General features: G+C 32.1%; 1 protein-coding gene across 1 annotated transcript; it reads right to left on the bottom strand.

Annotated features, from left to right (window-relative positions):
* Positions 1–649: 649 nt before the first annotated feature.
* LOC148622468 (DET1- and DDB1-associated protein 1-like) lies at positions 650–12,640 on the bottom strand. The gene is made up of 5 exons (XM_088572427.1): positions 12,595–12,640; positions 10,497–10,577; positions 8,759–8,810; positions 6,032–6,093; positions 650–5,430 (listed from the first exon to the last, which is right to left on the bottom strand). Exons 1-5 carry the CDS (start codon positions 12,595–12,597, stop codon positions 5,326–5,328), a joined length of 303 nt encoding a protein of 100 aa, XP_088428553.1. The 5' UTR covers positions 12,598–12,640; the 3' UTR covers positions 650–5,325.
* Positions 12,641–21,310: the final 8,670 nt, after the last annotated feature.

The following is a 21,310-nucleotide window of genomic DNA, read 5'->3' on the forward strand; positions in this document are numbered from 1 at the left end:
TTCTCTGATTAGTTCACGGAGTTGAAAGCACGACAGACCTTCCATGACAATGGCAAAGTCTACGTAACGCAAAGCAAAAAACTATCGTTAGACAAAAATTCAAATAACATGTGCGGAAGGTGACCCAGTGATCATCCACTATAAGTTTCATAAAAACCCACCATGCAGTCCGCGAAGAGCTGCAGATAGTAATGTGCCCAATCATCTCTAAGTTGTGGCAAATTTCATCTTCTTTCGGATAAGAAATCAAACACAAGGTCCCATTATGGCACTACCAAATAATCACTTCCTGAAAATTTCATAATATCTAGGAGGATTTCCGGTTAATAATAAAAATGTGACGGACGAACGGACGGAAATCCTGATAAAAATATGGTTCCTTTCAAAACAGAGGGTATAAAAGTACACACGGTGGTTACGTTTACTTACAATACAATACATAAAACATTAAGTGAAAAGTGAAATTTCTATCTTTACTGAAGAGATGAAATTAAACAAATTTTCAAGTTACACTAAAATAGACTAAATCAAATAGTTTGTATTAAGACACATATATGCTATATACCAAAATATGCAAAATTTACAGAAACTTTTGCTGCATTTACAACCCAGGAACATGACAGAAATGGCAAAAAGTAAAATCATATCAGAAAATTGTTAACTTTTATTATTACACATATATACATTTCATGCTATATAGATTTAAAGCCTTTTGGTTTTTGCATACACAGACCATGTACTTCTCCTAGCTTGGTACAATGATGAACAAGCAGGTAGACACATGGCTTCAAAGCTTGACAGTATAGAAAGAACCACTAAAGTTCAGATACAAACACTCAGACAAGAAATCCTCATTTCCTTGAATTTTTATGTTTTTTTTCTGGTCTTTTTATAATTGAGATATGTAATTTAAAAGGAGAGTCTTTATTGACATGGAACTATTAAAAACTGCTTACCATAAAATAGAACGTAAGTTGTCATGTTTCAGTCAGAAGGGGAGTGGAATTTCTTTTAGTACCGAAAAAAACTTTTGTGCAACTAGCAACAAAAGTATGGTGTTACTGATACAGAAAAGAGTTACCCTGTAACAACATGCATGTGGAATAGAAAATGTAAACAATACAACCAATGGCAGATAAAGTGTATACACTCAAATTACATTCATATCCTTGTTTATTATAACCAGTAGGACGGTTAACTTCAGGAGATTAATAGGTTCTTACACAAACTCTCTATTGAATATCTGGGATTTCTTCCACAAATGTGAGAAATTCCATCTTTTGAGAAGTGGAGTGCAGCAGAGCAAGTGAAAAGAGGAAGACTTTCTCACACGAGTGGAAGAAACCCAGATCTTCAACAGATGACGAGAGTAAGAATATAGTTCTTTGGTTTCACAGCCAAAAGCTATGGAATTACAATAAAGATCAATCAGTAATTTGCATAAAATATGTGTTGTATTACTGGGCGCTAATTAGTCACGTGCGATTAACAGAAATCACCCGGAAAATTTGGATTATCTAATCATTCTTTTTGAAGTTTTTGTATAATTTGAATATATTAACATACATTGTCAGACAAAGATGCAAATCTGCATACAAAGAGTTGGATTAATTTATTCATTGATCTTCTGAACTTACTGGACTACTTTTACTTTGGGCACTACAATTGGCTATTTTATCTATGGCAAACATGGTCACATGAAACTGTTTGTCATAAAAAAAATGAAGAAAGAATGGTTCTTCTTTTGATTCAATGACTAATCCTGATGAACTGCTTCAGGTAGTTAACAGGACGATAGCAAGGGAGATTTTTAATTTTCTTTCAGACAGAAAATACTATTTATTGAATAACAGACAGGTTATATCTTTTTGTCAATTGTCAAGTTAACTACAGCAGTTCACCATCAGATAATATTCACTGTAAATTCATGAAAATATACATATAAAAAATCAAAACCCTAATATTCGCTTCACATACATATTTGTGAAATTGTAACTGTTTTCAAGTTTACAAATGTTGATACTGAAACTCATTGTGGTTAAAGAAATAAAATACATATGTTAATGTTAGCTCAACATCTTTACAGCCTTATGAATTAGGATTGATCACATGACTAATGAGTGCTACAATATAAACAGGTAACTGATCACAATGAAAACTGGAAGTTCATTAATTATTAGTTTAATACAATTTCAATAAAAATCAAAACTGTGAAAAAAATATAAGATACAAAATCCATAACATTGTTATGTATGAAAAAATTATATTCAACAGACTAATTCATAACTGTACTTAGAATTGATATACAATTACACATCACGGTTTAATCTTATATTGTGTTAACCAAACTTATTCATCTCCCAAGTATTCCAGGAAGGGTTCAAGGTGTTGGAACTCCAACTTACAAATTAGCTAATGATAGCCTAGAACCCTCCTTTTAATAATAAACTCTCGAGTTATGGATCAACCTCTATATACAGAGACCATTATTAGTACTAGTAACTTATGAGTCAACAATACCAGACTGCAAAAAAGAAAACAAAAGATGTTTTGAGTTGTTTAGAGCTATCTTCAAAATTAGAGAGCTGATGAATAGCAGCCATCTCCCTGATCTTTACAACCTCTGCTAATTTATTAGAGCTAATAACAAAAATAATGAATTTCAAGGGCAGATTATTTCTTTCATAAATAGATGGGTTTTTTTTTTCATTTTACATTTCTGTTTGAATTGAAATACAAGTAACCTCACAGTGTTACATTTAATTAATTGTGATATGATATTGTAACATTTTTATTATAAATGTACATGTTTGTATTTCTCTTTACCAATGTACATGGTTCTTAAAGAATAAAGGAAAGTTGTGGTTTATCTATGGTTTAAATACAATTGTGTTTAATTACATTTTACTAATTAAATAAACATTATTGACATGAAATGCATGGTTAGTTGAAATAAATATATGTACCTATAAGCCTATTAACTACAGTTCTATATACATATAAACATAATATACAATTGTACACAAGCTAAGATACACAGAAAATCATTAAAAAGAGACTTAAGATCAGGGTCTTTTTTTTGTAGACAACTCGGGTCAATCAAGTATTAACATGTTGAAAAAACACCAATCAAATGATGTAAATTCATTAATTTGAAAGTTTTTTTTTTACAACTAATGACCTAAAATGTAGAAAATTTATTTTAAATGAGAAGAAGGTGGAAATGGGGAATGTGTCAAAGAGACAACAACCCTACCTACAAATGTTAAAAAGGAAGGCAGTTTATGGACCTCCTATGAACCTAAGTTGCAAAACACAGAGTTTGTGTACACCTGTGGATTCTACCTACCTTCAACTTATGAACTTTTCAGAGGATATTCACTTTTTTGCAAAAAAAATCAGGTTAAGTTTTCAATTGCCTATATATCATAAACAAATTGCAGATATTTGCAGTACATTTATAAGCACATCATCTGTACTGAACCATTGTAGATTGATACATTTGTTGTTATTTATTGGGATTTATGTAGAAGGCAAAAATAAATGTCAACAATGCAAAATAGGACAGCAGCTTGAAATGAGTTTCTATGGTAATCCCATTTAACAAAAAAAAATCCTATGCATATTGATACAAGCCATGATTTATAAGCCATCATAGACATATACTGTGTACCTTACAAACGTTTTACATGGACATATGCAGTTATAACTGGATAGGTTGTTTCATCCAAATTGATAATATCAACATTAAATTAACTTATGACCTTTTGTGATGTAGGACAGTCTATTTTATAACCTTCAACATATCTGAATTTAAAATCATATTATCAACATAAGCTATGATACAAGGATAGCTTATCAGACTAGGTCAATGATGAATTTTAATAGAAAAAAAGCCAGGAAACATTAACAGTTCAACAAATTATCCAGGTATTAAGTATAATGGCTTCAACATATTCAATTTCATGTGGACAAAAATTTAATATGTTTGTAGAGTTTAACTATTGACTAATCGATCCACCACAGAAAGAAGAAATAAACTGTGCCAAAACCTCTAAACCATTATCTGACAGAAAGATACAACATAGATAGTTAATTACATGGGAGATGTAGAATATCATTCTTAAACAAAGATGAAAAAAATGCATTTGGGAGTTAATTAATCAATAAGAATTCTTAATTGTTATAATACAGATACATTTTGCTATCACAAAAAAAACTTCTTTTAATGATACATTATATTCACTGTAAATATTCAAAGTAGCAGTCTTTATAAAATTCAGAGAGAGATAATTCATGCATGTCAAAAACCCATCAAAATCACTTTAAGTAGTTATAGACCACTTTGTCATCAGTTGTACTTTTGGGATAACAATCATGGACATTGTGTATGAAATTGACACTTTGCTAAAGTTATCTTTCTTGATATGGTTGATTTTAGTGGAAGATGAATGTATGGTTTTCTAAAAAAAATATATGTATATGAACACAGAAAAGACTATCAGTATTTAAAAATATAGCATGTGCAGACTGAAAAAGTATGTTTTACTACACCACAAATCACCTCTACCATAGGCAGTGTCTGAATTTTATATGGACTGGTACTTAAAAGACACACCATATAACTAAATGCATTCATGTTAAGTATCAGTATAGCATTTTTACAGATCTGATTGAATTTACCGGATAATAATATTACATATTCACCAATATGTATATTTCAAGGCTCAAAATTAAGACTTTTCTTAAGTACAATAGGAAAATTAAAATCATTTTTTTATTAAGCCTCTTTTACATCAATGACCAGTATGCATTTAAGATTCAACCTTGTCATGAAACACCAGACAATAAGGCAAAAGTGAACTAGTATAGTCCTGGTTCAAGCTTTTATAGAACATCTCAAGTTGAGATTTTGATTCAATCAATTTGATTGGTGAATATTGGAGTTGAAGATGAATTAGAATAAATTCTCTATTGATATATATACTCCAGTCTATACCAGGTAGTATTCAGATTTTAAAATCATACCAGGGATAAATGTAAAATCAGGCTCAATTAAAATAAAAAAAATAAATGCACCTTTAACAAAATAATAACATTAACAATATTGTATTTTCATAGGCAAGTACATGTAATCCACCATTTACACCAGCAAAAAATACTTCACAACATATATCATACATGTATATCAACCACATATTTCCTACATGTATATCAACCACATATTTGAGTAGTATAAAATATCATGCTTCCATGCAACCATTTTACATGTACATGTATATATTTATATCCACCATTTGAACACAGCATACTGGAATTTTATTATTATGATGCATCATCTGTTGATCCTAGTCGTGGCATTTTTGATGAATTGCATGTTTCAGAATTGTCCAAACTAGCTTTACTTGAATCACGCTTTTTACTGGAATTCTGAAATAATTAAACTTGTATAAATTCTTCATGAACATAAAACACATCCCATCATCATTCAAAACCCAACCAATCGAACCATTCTTACTCCCTATACCCATCTAACTGTATTCAAACAAAAGAGAGAAAGTATTCTTTAAAAGAAAGTTTCCAATGTTTAATGTTAACTGACAGGCCTAACTGCAAAGTTGAATATGGTATGTGTAATTAATTGCCTATCTTTGTATTCAAATACATTTATATAGTACAATGTAAATAATGATGTTTGGTCCTCTGAAATCCATTAAATCTTTTCTTACTTCTTCATCATAAAATGAGCAATATTTCAACATTATTGTCCATCGTTGTTTAACAAGAGACTTGAGATATGAAGTAAATCAACCTACACACAAATAAATAATATTCTTGATAATGTCTCTCCAAGCCTCCTGTTAAAGTAAGATTTCATCTACCTTTGACTAGAACTTTGTAAATGGTTAGCTAAGAGAAATATCTTTTCAAACTTTGGTTGTTTGATTGATAATGTAGGATATTGGTTAATAATAAGCATTACTCTGTTAACCCTAATGTTGGTGGAAATATGATTAACAGTAAACATTACCTTTTTATCCCACTGTTGGTGGAGATATCTCAAAAGAATATTGGTCTTCTCAGTTGTTATAACTGTAAAAATAAAACTTTGTTTTAAATGAAGACAAGGCCAACAAAGAAGAAAAACATTGGTTTTTTATCTAATATGTTTTAAATTATTCAACAATATACATGCATATACAACTTTTTCAATAATTGTCTGTTCCTTAAAATTGTTTTCTTTTAATTGTTTTGTATCACATTCAAATTATGTGATGCAAAACAATTTTAAGGAACACACAATTACTAAAAAAGTTTGTCCTCAATTTTCAAACAAGAAACTTTACTTCTTTTTTCACATTTTGCAAGTGATTAATAGACTTGTTCAAGCAAAGCCTGCAATAAAATGTATTCTAAAGTATACAATACAGGTACATGTATATATCTATACTCAGATGTCTGAAAGAGGTTGTCAAGCCCAAGGAAATTATTCAGTTATGGATATATGATAATAATAATGGAATAATTAATAGGAAAGAGTAAATAACCAAAATAAGATCTCAAGTGCTGAAGAATGCCCAAACTTTACAAGTGCTCTGGGAAGTTAAATCTTCAAGTGTTCTAAGCACAAGTAATGATATTTGGTTATTTATCCTATTTATTATATAGATTCTTCCTTCATTTATGCTTATTTCAACATACATTTTTTTTAACGCGGATCAATACTGTCAATTGTCAATCCATGGTGCCATTTATAATTTACATGCTTGCTTTTAGTGTATTGGGATACAACATCGAAGTAGTTCTGTGATTAGGGGCATTGCTAAAATACCAAGTTAGGTTAAAGGAAATGGACACTACTGTTCTATAATGTTGAACTATGAACTATCAAAAAAAATTTCACAAAATTGAAATATGTAATAATAAATATTAAACTAACACTGCTACACTGTAGACCTGCCATCAAATAAAGGTGACAACAAAATAACCACACACTAATCTGATCCATAATAAAGTCAAGTCCAAAATGAACCTGGCAAAATAGATATTTCACTACCGGAGCAGCTGGTACCGCAATGGTCCTGACTTGGTACATGCATTTCAGACGAAATGGTGGGTTAAATCTAGATTTTACAGCAAGCTCAACCTCCCTCTTCCATTGAGGCGGGCATGAATATATCAGTGGTGATTTTATAGCATTTGTTTGCTATAGCATTATAATTGGTAAATCAGCAGTAACATCAGCACATAGAACAACTTACAAAGAACAATCATTACTCATTATTTTAGAAGAAACTGAGTATTTTTCAACCACGGACTGATATCTAAAAAAAAACTTGGTAAGAGACCTTTTAAGACACATTTCCTCACACCCATGATTCAAGAGTCATATTTATGGCATTCGAGAAATCAAGAGTAGTTACTACTTGGTCTAGTGTAGCAAATCAATTGTGAAATATAAACACCACATGCAGGATATGAAAGTATATTGCTGCATAGGTAAGGAAAATTTATATTGAAATCAAAGTCATCTCTTTAATCATAAATCTATGTGCTGAGATGACCATTGTTGTCAAATACAAGATGTGGGTCCAAAAAAGATACAGAACAAGCTGTTTCTGTAATCTCCATTACCTCGAGCTCTAGTGAATATAATATTGAAGGTAACCATTTACCAAATGAAAGGTTGTTGATGGACAATATATCATCAATATATCTGTATGTAAATGTAAAGGATTTAGCATCTTTTATATTTTTATTCTTTACAAGATTCTAAAGAAATTCAGTCCTGTATGAATATAAAAACAAATCGAATAGGAGAGGAGCACAGTTAGTGCCAACTGAAATGCCAACATCTTTTTGAAAAATAGCTCCTCCAAATGTGACAAATATGTTGTCAATGAGGAAATCAAGCAAATCCCAAACCTGCTTTTCTGTGTGTCACATTTTGCCCTTCTGCAATGCTTCAGAAAAATACGTTTTTTTTAAACAAGAACAACATAATTTTTCGAAATTGCAAAAGATTTATGAATAAGTCCTTTCAAACAAAATTTCAGTATATCATGTGGCATCGTAGTGTAAAGAGTTAAGAAGACAAAAGTTTGGAAAGAACTAATTTCCGAAAGGCTGCAGGATTTTAGGTTTTTAAATAAATCTTTACAATTATTAAGTATCCTGACTCCACATATGATTAATGCCACTACAAGAGTAGTTGGTATTGCAACTAGCTTGCTGTCTATCCTTCACTGCGGACAATATCTTTGTAAGGTGAATTGACATATCCTTCGTGGAGCAAGATGAAGCTATATACATGTACCTTTCTTTGTATTGATTCTTATGAAGTTTGGGAATCTAATACAAGTAATATAATACTACAAAATAGTGTTCAAGTCTAGCCGAACAATTTAATTTTCTTTGTATTACTGATTTTCTACTGTGAACCATGAATTTTCTTCTTTTCTGGTTTTGGACTGCTTGATACGTGTGTACATGTACATGAAATTTCAAATACTTCTTAAAATACATAGATCTGGAACCTCAAGGAGCATCCATAATTTTGTAAATGCCAATAGTGCACCTCCATGTGATGTGTATATACAAATGTAAGACCATGGAAAGACCTCTGTATTAAATACATTTCTTTTTTATATTTTCTGTTTATTGCTTCAATTTTCAATCATACTGTGTATTAATTTTTTATACCTGCACTGAATCTTCTTCATACAAAAAATAATTTTTTAAAGAATAAAAATTGTACCTTGCTCTGAAGGGTAATCTTTTGTTGATATATAAACTGTGGGTTTCCGCACCTGTAAAATTAATACATACAGACATTTTATTTAAACAATATGGTTTTATAGTTTATACCAGCTCTACTATTAATCATTCAGACTTTTATGTCCTGTGTCTGTAACCATTTATGAACAAATACCTGTCTAACCTGAACCCTAAAAATAATCAAAATACCTGTCTAAACCAAACACTTGTTTAAGTCCATTTACATCAATTATTTTGAACCTTGATTAACAAAACACCTATCTAAACCCACCAAATTTAAAATCCAAAAGGGGTAAGATTGAAAGGCTTTACTGTATGAGGATTATATTATACAGTCCATTATACATTACTATATATAACTGATAGAAGTGAGTACTATGGATTTTTTGATATACTGATGCAGAGCAGAGTTATAAAAAGTAGCCTGCCCGTCAGCCCGACACTGGCTATTTTTTTGGCAGGGCTGGCTAATTTTAGCAAAAATCTATAAAGCCATATAGTAATAATATTGAAAAATTCTTTTCAGGACTGGTTAGGATTTGAGTGAATTTCCTACCCTATGTAGAGACCAATTTTCTAACAGTCTCCTTTAAAATGTACAACAAAGCCTTGACAGTGATGTAATTTTATAATGTAGCTTTTTGTAGTCTGGGCCTTTAGACAATAATGCAATTTCAAAGGTAACACACATTCTGACTGGATAAAAAATTGTGTCCATCATCTCATAGACTAAGCTGAGCGACTGTGACATCATCAACCTTTTTTTAAGATTTACTCATTAAATTTTGATACTAAAATTAAATTATAAGAAATGACTGTAACATTATATCAGTCTATAAAGAAATGATCTCAATCATGTGGTGAACACAAAATAACCTGCAGGTTACTTTCATGTGCACCATGGGCATTCAGGTTTCTTTCAAGTGTGCACCATCAGCATTCAGGTTACTTTCAAGCGTGCACCATGGGCATTCAGGTTTCTTTCAAGTGTGCACCATGGGCATTCAGATTATTTTCAAGTGTGCACCATGGACATTCAGGTTACTTTCAAGTGTGCACCATGGGCATTCAGGTTACTTTTAAGTGTGCACCATAGACATTCAGGTTACTTTCATGCATGCACCATGGGCATTCGGGTTACTTTCAAGCATGCATCATGGACATTCAGGTTATTTTGAATAGACCAATAAATATAACAGTCATTCCTTATATAACCTAACAAAATGCAGACTGTGACATATAAATGAAGGCTTTGTGACTGGTTGTGTATGGATGAGGCATGACCAGTTTGACTTTTGAATATACATGTAGTCATCATATTTGCATTTGGATCTTTTCTGATTCTTTGTTTTTATTTTTTTAAAAATATAAAAATTAAATAGTATAACAAAATAATTAAATATAGAGTTATGACTGAAATAATCCAAAATATCATGTTTTGAAGAAAATAAAACATTACAGACTGTAAATCAATAAATCCATCAGGATGCAATAGTTAACTGGATTAGTTTGGTAGATCAAACAAGAAATGTTTGATGACAAATGTTTGAATTGCACTGTTTAGGTTATTTACATCCCTACTGTACTGTTCCTATCCAAAATTCAGTAAAAGAAGAGCTATCTGGTAAGCACACCCTCATATACATACTGTATACTGTCTTAAAAGCTTGAGGGCAGTCACAGAGTGTATAACTATACTATACACATTAAACACTTACACTAGATTTACAACCAGCATCTGTGTGGTACTTGGTAAAATTGTTCTCATCATGTGATGGCAAACCTTTTAAAAAGTCAGCCTAAAACAGAAAAAAAAATCACATTGACAATCAGCTATTTAAGTAGCAGTCTTTATAAAAATCAGGCAGAAGGTGACTCATGCATATCAAAAACCCACCAAAGTCAGTTTTATTTCTTGTTCAGAAACAATTAATGATCATATAACCAGTCTCAGTTTTTCATTTGGTTGTTGCACTTTTGAGATAAAAAAAATTATTTAGATTGTACATGACATTGGCATTTTGCAAGAGTTATCATTCTTGATTTGGTTTTATTTGGTTGATTTAGTGGGAGATAAATGTATGATTTTCATTATGTGCATGTATAGCGTATGTAGACTGAAAAAGCATTTATTTGGTGGTTTATCTACACCATAAATCACTTTACCATTGGTAGTGTCGGAATTTTATGTGGACTGGTACTTAATAATATACATGTGTACGTACATTTGTACATTTGATTACTAATAACAGGACCATTTAGCAACACATGGTGTAGAAGTACTTAACTAGCTACATGTGATTTTTTTATCTTTCCAGTGCTATAAATGTCAAAGTGAAGACTGGTAATGGTGGGAGTAACTACAGAATGACTCTCTTAAGGTAGCCAAATGCCTCGTCATCTAATTTGTGATGTGCATCAATGGATTAAAGCGATTCCAGGACCCATAAATCAAACATCCATCAACAGATCTTTCTGAAAATTTTAGTACAAGTCCATCCCATCATGCTGAACAATTTTACTCCCATCAGATTTTAGCTAAACTCAACTGTTATATGCAAAATTCTTCAATTTTACCCCATGGTCTAATTTAAATCATGGCAGCAATGTTTTCCACAAGATCAAAAATCCCCAAATACAGATTCTTAAAGATGTTCTACAGAACATTTAGGCTGTTTAATTTCAATCCATTCAGTAGTTTTAGAGGAGAAGATTTTCCAAGTTGTAAAAGTAAAATTTTGGAAAAATCCATGTCAGGACCCACAACTCATTCATCCCTCCATGGATCTTTTTGAAAACTTCCGGCATAAGTCTACCCCATCATGCTTTTTACCCTGACAAATTTTTGCTAAACCCAAATGTCTTTCAGTTATTTGCAAAATTCTGCAATTTGACCCCCTGTGGTCTATTTTCAGTAATGGCAGCCATGTTTAACTTATGATCAAAAATTGCCAAACAAGGATAGTTAAGAAAACGTTCATGCAAAATTTGGTTAAAATCTGTTCAACAGTTTCAGAGGAGAAGATGTCTGAAAAAGTTAACAGATGGCCATGATTGGCACAAAGTGATGACAATAGCTCACATCGACTTTCAGCCAGGAGCCAGGTGAGCTAAAAAGTCATTATCACATGTCATTTAATATAAAAACAGAACTTTTTAAGTTTTGTGCAAAAAGTAGAAGGAACATTTTTATGCTCATTTACATGTAGGTGATTAATAAACAAGAGTAATCGGGAAATACAGTGCCAACTTGCAATGCATGACGCAAATTTGAAGACATGGCGTACACCAAAAGAACATATGGTGCTTATTTGAATTCATGACGCACGGGGATGGCACAGCGCCATGCAAAATGAGGTCATGGAGAACCCTGAGTAGTACTGTACATTTGTACATTAATTCAGACTCCATGCTTAGACTGATAGTCAAACTACTATGATCTCTGACATTGCAAGGCAAACCAGATTTGCTGGGATCTTACTAAGCAATCTACAAAAATGTACAATGACACTAGAAAAAGCAAGTGAGCCCCAGTGTATGAAAGTAAGACATGACTGAACATGTAACCATCAATAGAGAGTCTGTGTATAAAAAGGGGAATGAATTAAAGTATGTGAATGGGCAAAAGAGTTGTGTCCACATCAGTAACATGACATCATGAGTACATCACTACATGTAGGAAGCGATTTTGACTTCAAAACGTCTGCGAGGTATGTCAATGTTTAGAATGAAAGGAAAGGTGAGATTTCGTTTGTTATTTATTCAGTGTTATCTGAATTTTCGTGCCACAGAACAACATGAAAAAGAAGAAATTACCATCTTCTGATGTTGGACGAACTTGTCGTTTTGAAGGAAGTTGACTAAATATAAATCGAAGTCGGAGAGTTACCTCGATTCCGGGGTAGAAATCGCGTATTTTCATGGACCTTAATTAATATACAATAATATGTAATATATTTCAGTGGTCTATATTTCTATTAATCGATACTTTTCATGATCATCAATCAAATCAAAGCACCGATCCTATCTATCTCTATCTTCATATTTCCGCACTCCACCACTATGCTACTACCGCATAAATTAAATGAATTTTTACTTTAAGTGAGCAAAAAATTTATACACAGTAAAAATATTTTTTTCAATCAAAAGTGATATTGTTTTTTTTTTATTATGTTCATGTCTTGCTGTCTAGAAAATTCGTGAAAGAGCAGAGTGGTAATGTGTTCTTTAAAACTGTGCTGTAGTTCAGAGAACTGCAGATGTTGGTAGCATGTTTCACTGTATGATGGTTCGTGGATAATATGAAAATTTATGTGTTTTTCTTTGTCTAAATTTGTTTATAATGGTAGGGATGTTTATTTCTGGTTCTATTGTCAGATTTGGTATATTAATGCCAGTTGATGGTGAATGATCTTATAAAATATATAGTACTAGTCTTGTCTAAATACGCCTAAGCTGTGACGTTGGCCACAATCTATTTAAAATTAAATCTTTAATTACGCTACCCTCCATATGTCAGATCGTGTATTTTATTCAGATAGTGCTCAGTGCTTCATTTAGCTGTTCTAATGATGAGCCTGTGTCAGTGGATGATCGGTAGTAGGAACCAAGTTTACTGGAGTGTGCTATTATATTTATTTCGACCCATACACGTTCACAAGCTCTTTTATTTAATCAGATATGATGTCTTTTGATATTGCTATCAGGACACCACCGTGACTGGTTTTTGTCGTTCGGTGGTCAGTCTCGCCTATATACAGTGTAATCTGATATTGGAAAATATTCACATGAAGATGTTTCATGGTCTAGCCACGTTTCTGTTTCCAGTATTAAATGTGGTTTTACAGAATGTAATATTTTCTCTAATTCTGGCTATTTGTTTTTGAATTGTCTGAAAATTTCCGTCCTTACTGTGAATTGAAATTTTGCTAATTGTTCATTTAAGGTTGTCCGAGAATGCTCTGACGTCCAACTGCTGTTTGTCAGACAAGCTGAGGCCGTGGGACGTCAGAGCTCGTTCCATATACCAAAACACGGGATTTAGAGCACCAATATTGGTGCGCACTTCGAGACCATGGCATATCAATGAAAGTTTACAATTATACTGCAATTATACTGTTAACAATATAAACTTTATACTTTTCAGCAGTAATTCAGTAATTGGTGTTTTTAGAATGGAAATAGAAAAAAGGCAAAATATCGTGATCTTATCATATCTTTAATAACCAAAATTAATATAACTATAGGTTATACAAGTACAAAGAATGTTAATTCCACACATTATATATACATATTAAATAATCAGTAAACAGAAGGTAACGTTGAGCAAGTTATAACATGTCTGATCGTAGTTTCATACCACGAAATATAAATTATAAACCCAAATCACAAAGTTCTTTAACATTACAAGAACTCATTAATTGAACATAATTAAACATAGATGGTTTCTTGCAGTAATAAGGTTTAATAAAATACGACCAAAAACCACAGTAGAGAGGACATTTGAACAGAAAATGCATCTCATCCTCGATGTCATCTTTACAAAATAAACAAAGTCTATTGTTTCTAGAGATTGCGGAAAAACGAACGCACTCAATAGCTAAATTATGACTGCTAAGTCCCAGCTTAGTAATACATTTTTATGTACATCTGGTATAGGTTTACATATATAAATAAAATTGAAGGCATGAATTCTGAACCATGTACTGATAACTAATACATTTACTTGAACTTCTCAAAAGACTATCTAACTCTTGTTTCTGACATTCATATAAACGCTGTTTGATCAAAAATTAAAGAAAAAGTATTGCAGACCTTTGTGTCTGTAAAAGATTCCTGGTTAAACCAAATATCACCAAGACCTATTCGGAAGAGCTCATTCTTTGTAAATGCAACCAATTAGTGCTATTACTAGGACATTTCAACAACTGTTCATACAGTTTGAAGTACATAATAATTTGAACCAATATTTGAAAATTCTGCACTTTGTAGTTTACAACAACGCCATTCTGCCTAGCTCACAGTAGACCATGACATTATTCGTAGAGCCTTTTACTTTCAAAATAGTTTTGCAATATTTCAGATGTAGCTCTCTCTACAGCTGGAGCCTTGTGAGCGCCTCATAATTCACAACCATTAATGTAAATGTCAAAAAGTGACAATAAAGTTACATAATTCAAAACATATCGTTCGTAGTTCTTTTTAAAGCAAATACAGCTTTCTACCCTGTTCAGAAAGTTTCTACTGTAAAAATATAACATTTAGTATTATAATATAAAAGAATACCAAGATAACTAAATTTATCTACCATCTCTAATTCCTGGTTATTGTAATACCATTTCTCATTTTCTGTAATATTACCACCATTTCTAAAAACTACAATTTTAGTTTTTGATAAATTTACACTAAGTACCATTTTGAGGTGTATAAAAATAAAGTATCAAGCATCTCTTGTAAACCAGATACAGTTTCTGAAAAAATGACCATGTCATCTGCATACATGAGTAAAAATAGATTCAACTCTCTAACCTCAAATGGAATAGAGTCACTGTTTATGAAATCCATTTCACAGTCGTTTACGTATAAATGAAAAAGAATAGGTGATAAAACTTCACCTTGCATTAAACCTATTTCATTTCTGAAGTAAAACCATCAACACTGATACATGGGCTAACATTTGCACACATAGATTTAATAACAGATAATAGTTTTCTTGAATACCAATATTAAATAACTTATACCGTTCGGATTGTATCAAACGCTTTGGTATAGTCTATAAACAGCGATATAAACGCTTATAAGCTGACAAAGATTTGAAAATAATGGATGTGAGTGCAAAAATAGCATCAACTGTTCCTCGTCCGGGAGAAAGCCAAACTGGGCATCGGTAATAATATCGAAAGATTCAGTCCACTCAATTAAGCGTTGATTTAAGGACGGATGTAAATAACTTCTCTAATTAAATTGCTAACTAAGCTAATGCCTCGGTAATTGTTCGTGTCGTTCGAGTTACCTTTCTTGAAAATAGGTATAAGAATAGCTTTTGACAAATGGGTTGGAAAAAGTCCAGATCGTAGGGAACCATTAAATAAGGATAATACAATTGACATAAACACTTTCCTGTATTCAATGAAATATTCGTTTCATCGGCTGCACGACTCTTGTCGCATTTTACATTACGAATTGCCTTTATAATATCATTTTCAATTACAATGTATATCCCTATCGAGTTCCTCATACGCACGTACATTCGTCATCGGTGTTCATTGTAAAATCATCATCAAGTACAACATAATTAGAACACGAAGACTTAAAGTGATCAAAAACGCATTCAGTGGTGACGTTGGAGGATTTCTTCCTAAATTTATTGTAGAATAGTTCTGGGTTTGGTAGTCTTAGTAAGTCTAATATGTTCTAACGATTTATATTCTTTTTTTCGCTCGAATTAAATTGCTAAGGTTATTGTCTGTTTTTGATTTATTAAACACATTCAAACAGTTTATACATTGACAATAAATTTCCTTACAACGATCCGAAGACAAAGGTTTTACTTTATGTTCTTTGTTGTGTATGTCTGTTTTCCATCTCTGGTCTTTGTCCCTGGACTGCATTCTTTTGATTACCGCTATAACCTTGGTTCCCTTGATTACTCTTTGTCATTATTTACAGTATGAATTTTAAATTTGTTAGCGACACGTATTCGATTTTCCTTCTTAAAAAAAATAAAGATCACGGAGTCAAATATTCAATTTTGTAAAACTAAGTAGTGTGCAAATTTCACACAGATCAAAAACATGTCAGTAGTGTTGTCTGATGTACATCCGACAACAATTAACCGTCTTTCTTTGAATTTACAGAAGTTCGACTTTCAAACCAAATCCCGTGTTTTTTGTTATGCATGGGACGAGCTCTGAGGTCCCACGGCCCCAGCCTCTGACTAATTTAAGGTAGATCATACGTACCTAATATCTCTAGTAGATAGATATTTCTATTTTCTCTCGAAGATGACCTTGAATGAACAATTTTAGAATTTTATTGCAAAAAAAACATATGTCATTGAACTTGATTTCGAGATAATTGAGACTTAAAAATTTATATTTGTAATTTGTATGTAAAACATTCTGTCAAAATATTTTCAACATATTCATTCGCATCTCTCTCTCTCTCTCTCTCTCTCTCTATGTGTGTATATATGTGTGTGTGTGTGTGTGTGTGTGTGTGTGTGTGTGTGTGTGTGTGTGTGTGTGAATAATAGATATAAAAATTGACCCAAAATAGAGTTGTCATTTTCTGAGACGTGTATATATATAGAAGGGTCTGAAAAATTACCAACGATGTCGGAACTGTCAAATTTGCGATGCAAATTCCCTCCGCGGGACTCGAACTCGTACCGCTGTGACATCTATGGCAACACCGCCAGTACCAAGTCCAGCGCCCTAGACCATTCGGCCAGTTAGGCTATGAAACTAGGCTAGGTTCGAATAGTTAGTGTAGTATTTCTCAAGCGCCTTTATTGTTGTTACTTGTTTAGCATACACTACTTTTCAAAGGTAAATAAAAAATAGCACATAGAAAGGAATCTATGGATGTTTTACGCAAGACTTTTATCCTACAACTTTAGTAACATTTAATATATTCCCCTATTGACGCCCATTTTTATATTAAAATGCCCATAATTAACACATAAAATAAATAGTAATAAAAATCTCTTAGCAAACTAACATGTTTTACAGAAACAAAATTGAAACCTTTTGAAAATAAAAAAAATATGGGACCAGCGGACAATTTTCAGAGATCTACGGAAAGTTGTTAGACCGCCCTCTTTTTTGAAATATTTGGTCATAAACAAAATCGATGGATTGGAATTAAAAACCAAACAGTGTTATTTGATTATTTTATTTGGATTTTAACACCAATTAGGTAGCTATCAAAATAATGGTTTTGCCAAAAAAAAATCCATAGCACTTGAAATATAGTCAAATTTGTGATATTTGATAATTTTCTTGTAATTGAGCTATCTCTCCTTTCCGATGCTCTTATCTATATCTATTTTTTTTTAATTCCATCGACGATATCTTAATCATTAAAAAAATAATTTTAATTCTGCAGACAACTCACTTTACCAAAGACCTGTAATTAATATTTAATTACAGGTCCATGATTTTACAAATGAAATATCAAAATTGATAACAAAAAAACCCAAAGATATCTTACTTGTATCTTATGTATTTCATATTTGGGTGATACCTGTGATAGCATATAAGTCATATCTAACCGGACTACCGGAAATAACTTATGATTATTTGCAGTAAAAATATGTTTCTCCGTGGAGAAATTAATATTCTCACTATGAAAACGCGTTCTAAACATCATATCCAATATAACGTGATAAAATATATAGGCGATAATTGCTTAACTTTTCTTAAAAAATGGTGTATCAAAATAAAAGACGCATTGCCCCATATCCTTCATTCTCCCAAATCAGGGTTTTGAGTCCACCCTCGGTCCCTCGTTTGAGGATGCATATTCATTTACAATGGTATGACAGACATCCTTTATTTGTTTGTAAAAATTGTATTTTTGCATTAATTACTGAAAGCTGCAATAGGGCTTGACATACAAAATGTATGTGAATCTAAAAGAGCCGGGGATATACCCACCCACCCACCCACCCATTTATGCTCAAAAAGCTTGGTTAATTGTATACGAAAAATTGAAATCAGTTGAGCGCCCTCTCCCACCTCTTTTTGGAATTTCTGGATCCACAACTGCAGCGAACATCTTTTATTACTTTTTTACGATCATTCCTCTCGTTGACATGCAGTATGATTGAATGTCTGGGCCCATTTCATCAAACACTATCGTATATTTTCACGACTTGATATCAAATAGTTTACCGTGAAGCTTGAAGTAGTGATACGACGTATTCCCGTGGCTCATAATGTTCACCTTTCGATAAGTCAGATTCATGCTTGATCCTACCGTAAATTAAAAATAATAATAATAAAGCATAGATAATTCAATGTCAAACAGATTTTTCCAACCTTATGCATAATCGACAGTGCTTTTTAAACCTTAAATCTTTCAGGTTCAGCAAAAACAATTCAGTAACACCACTTAAGTGACACACACGTGCTTTTTCTTTCGTGAATTGTCCATTTATAAGTTTTAATTATGTATGTTGAAATGTGGAAAATGCTCCAAAAGGATTACAGTTTTATAATATTCATGCAGTTTCGACGCACAAGCGATTCCCACTTTTTTCACATTTCTTTTTGGTCAATTTATATCTGCCATTGAATTATACTCCTTGAAAGATATTGAGTGACTAAACTCTTTTTAGTTCACCTGGGCGTCTCTTGGCGTCCGTCGTCGTCGTGGACAAATTTTCAAAAATCTTCTCCCCTGAAACTACTAGATCGACAGTATGTAAACTTGACGTTATTGTTCTTTATAGAGTCTTGTGCACAAAATGACTGTTGGGATTTTTTACCCGTGAAAAAAAAACATGGCCACCGTAATTAAAAATAGAATATAGAGGTCTGAAGGTAGTTTTTTGTAAATAACTCCAAAAAAAAATTCTGGCTGGGGTAATATTGTTCACCATCGTGAGATGGACATATGCCGAAAAATGTTAAATGATTCGTCAACTGATGTGGGAGTTATGGCCCCTTAAACAGTTGTTGTTTGCATTTTCGCTTGAACACTTTTGAAAAAATTCATTGAAAGTTGGCATATTTGTTCCTTAGGGTATTCCACACATAATAACTGTTTGAATTTTTGACATGTGAGGAAACATGGCTACCGTTACTAAAAATAGAACAAAAGGATCTGGAGGCAAATTACTCAACAATCGTTGACTTTAGAAAAAATCTGGTTAAGTAATATTGTTCAACATTATAAGACGGCCCTATGCCGAAACTATTCAAAACAATTCATGATTTGATGTAGAAGTAACGTAATCTGAAACCGTTTTGTTTTCTGGCCATTTTTTTTTATGTGCAACTTTGAAAATCTTCTTCTCAAAAACCATTGTACAGAATTCAATGAAAATTGGCATATTTGTTCCTTATAGGGTATCCCACACAATATGACTGTTAGGATTTTTGATCCGCGAAAAAAACATGGCCACTGTTTAAAATAAAACATAGAGATCTGAAGGCAGTTTTTTGCTAATAATTCAAAAACCGTTGCCTTTAGCAAAATTCTGGCAGGGGTTTATATTGTGTAGCATCATGAGACGTACCTTTCATAATATTTTCCAAAAGAATCGTCCACTGATGTAGGAGTTACGGTCCCTGAAACAACTTTTTTTGGCATTTCTAATTTAAAACTTTCGAAATTTTCTTCTAAAAATACATTCAGCAGAATTAAATAAAAATTTGCATGCTTTTTTTCCTTTGGGTATCCTATTTAAATATGGCTGTCTGCGCTTAAAATGGAACATAGGGGTCGGAATTTAAATAGTTAATTAAATAATTCAAAAACTGTGTCTTTAGCAAAATTCTGGTTCAGGTCATAAAATGCTATCAAAAGCATTTCCTGCATTTGACAATTGATCAGTTGATTTTAACTTAGCCTGTCTCATTCCTCAATTTTTTCAAATAAGCTAATAGTTAACCAGGTGAGCGATTCAGGCTCTATGGAGCCTCTAGTTAAGCATTTAATTGTTGGAGCACGACTCCCAATAAGAATATTTAAAGGGCATGCTGGACGAAGGATAACTCCATTTTATATATCAGAGAGACAAAATGTACTAAATTAAAAGTTTATTGATAATAACTGCATAGAGATGTGTTAAAGCTGCATTAGCTGTCATTTTTGTATTTTTTTTCAGTTGAAATATGCCTTAACTTTGAATTATTTCTACGAAATTGGATAATTTCATTTAATATCCACAAATAAAATGTGTTAAATACATGAAATAGGTGTCTATATATTTGTTGTCTTGCAAGACAAAAAAATTGACCTAGATAAATTCATATGCATGTGACTTCTGGTGACCTTAATACAGGGTCGCTTTAAAAAAAAACAAATCTGATTGCCCAAAGCAAAAGTGGTTAATCAATGGCAAGGAAGACCGTAGGACTCAAGTCGTAAAAGAAAAAAAGTTCGAATATAATGTAAGGATCCTTTTGAAATTTACGTATTGTGATATAATGTGGCACAAATTAATGGTCAGTAACTGTCATTATTTATTTGAAAACTAATCAAGAAATAGATGAAATGAAATGTAAACAAGACACGTGCGAACATATGTATCCGTTATTGTTATTTTTTTTTACCGAGGTTAAAGTATTTTTAACCCAGGTTAATGTCCTGTCGGCAATCTTGGGAAGTAATGGCGAAAAATAATAGATCTGAGCTATCGATCTCCTTTGATTAAAAAACGTTGTTTTCACAATATTCTGTAGGTATTATTAACAGCTATTGCTTCAATTAATTGCATTACTACTAATTTCTTTCATTTGATCAGCAAAATTCAGTAGAATCAACAACCCGCAAGAAGATAGTTTTTGAAAGCACCTTTTCC

The sequence above is a fragment of the Perna viridis genome, chromosome 3, assembly GCF_037379345.1.
Source record: "Perna viridis isolate PV_CMFRI_1.1 ecotype Kerala chromosome 3, ASM3737934v1, whole genome shotgun sequence".
NCBI classification, from domain to species: domain Eukaryota; kingdom Metazoa; phylum Mollusca; class Bivalvia; order Mytilida; family Mytilidae; genus Perna; species Perna viridis.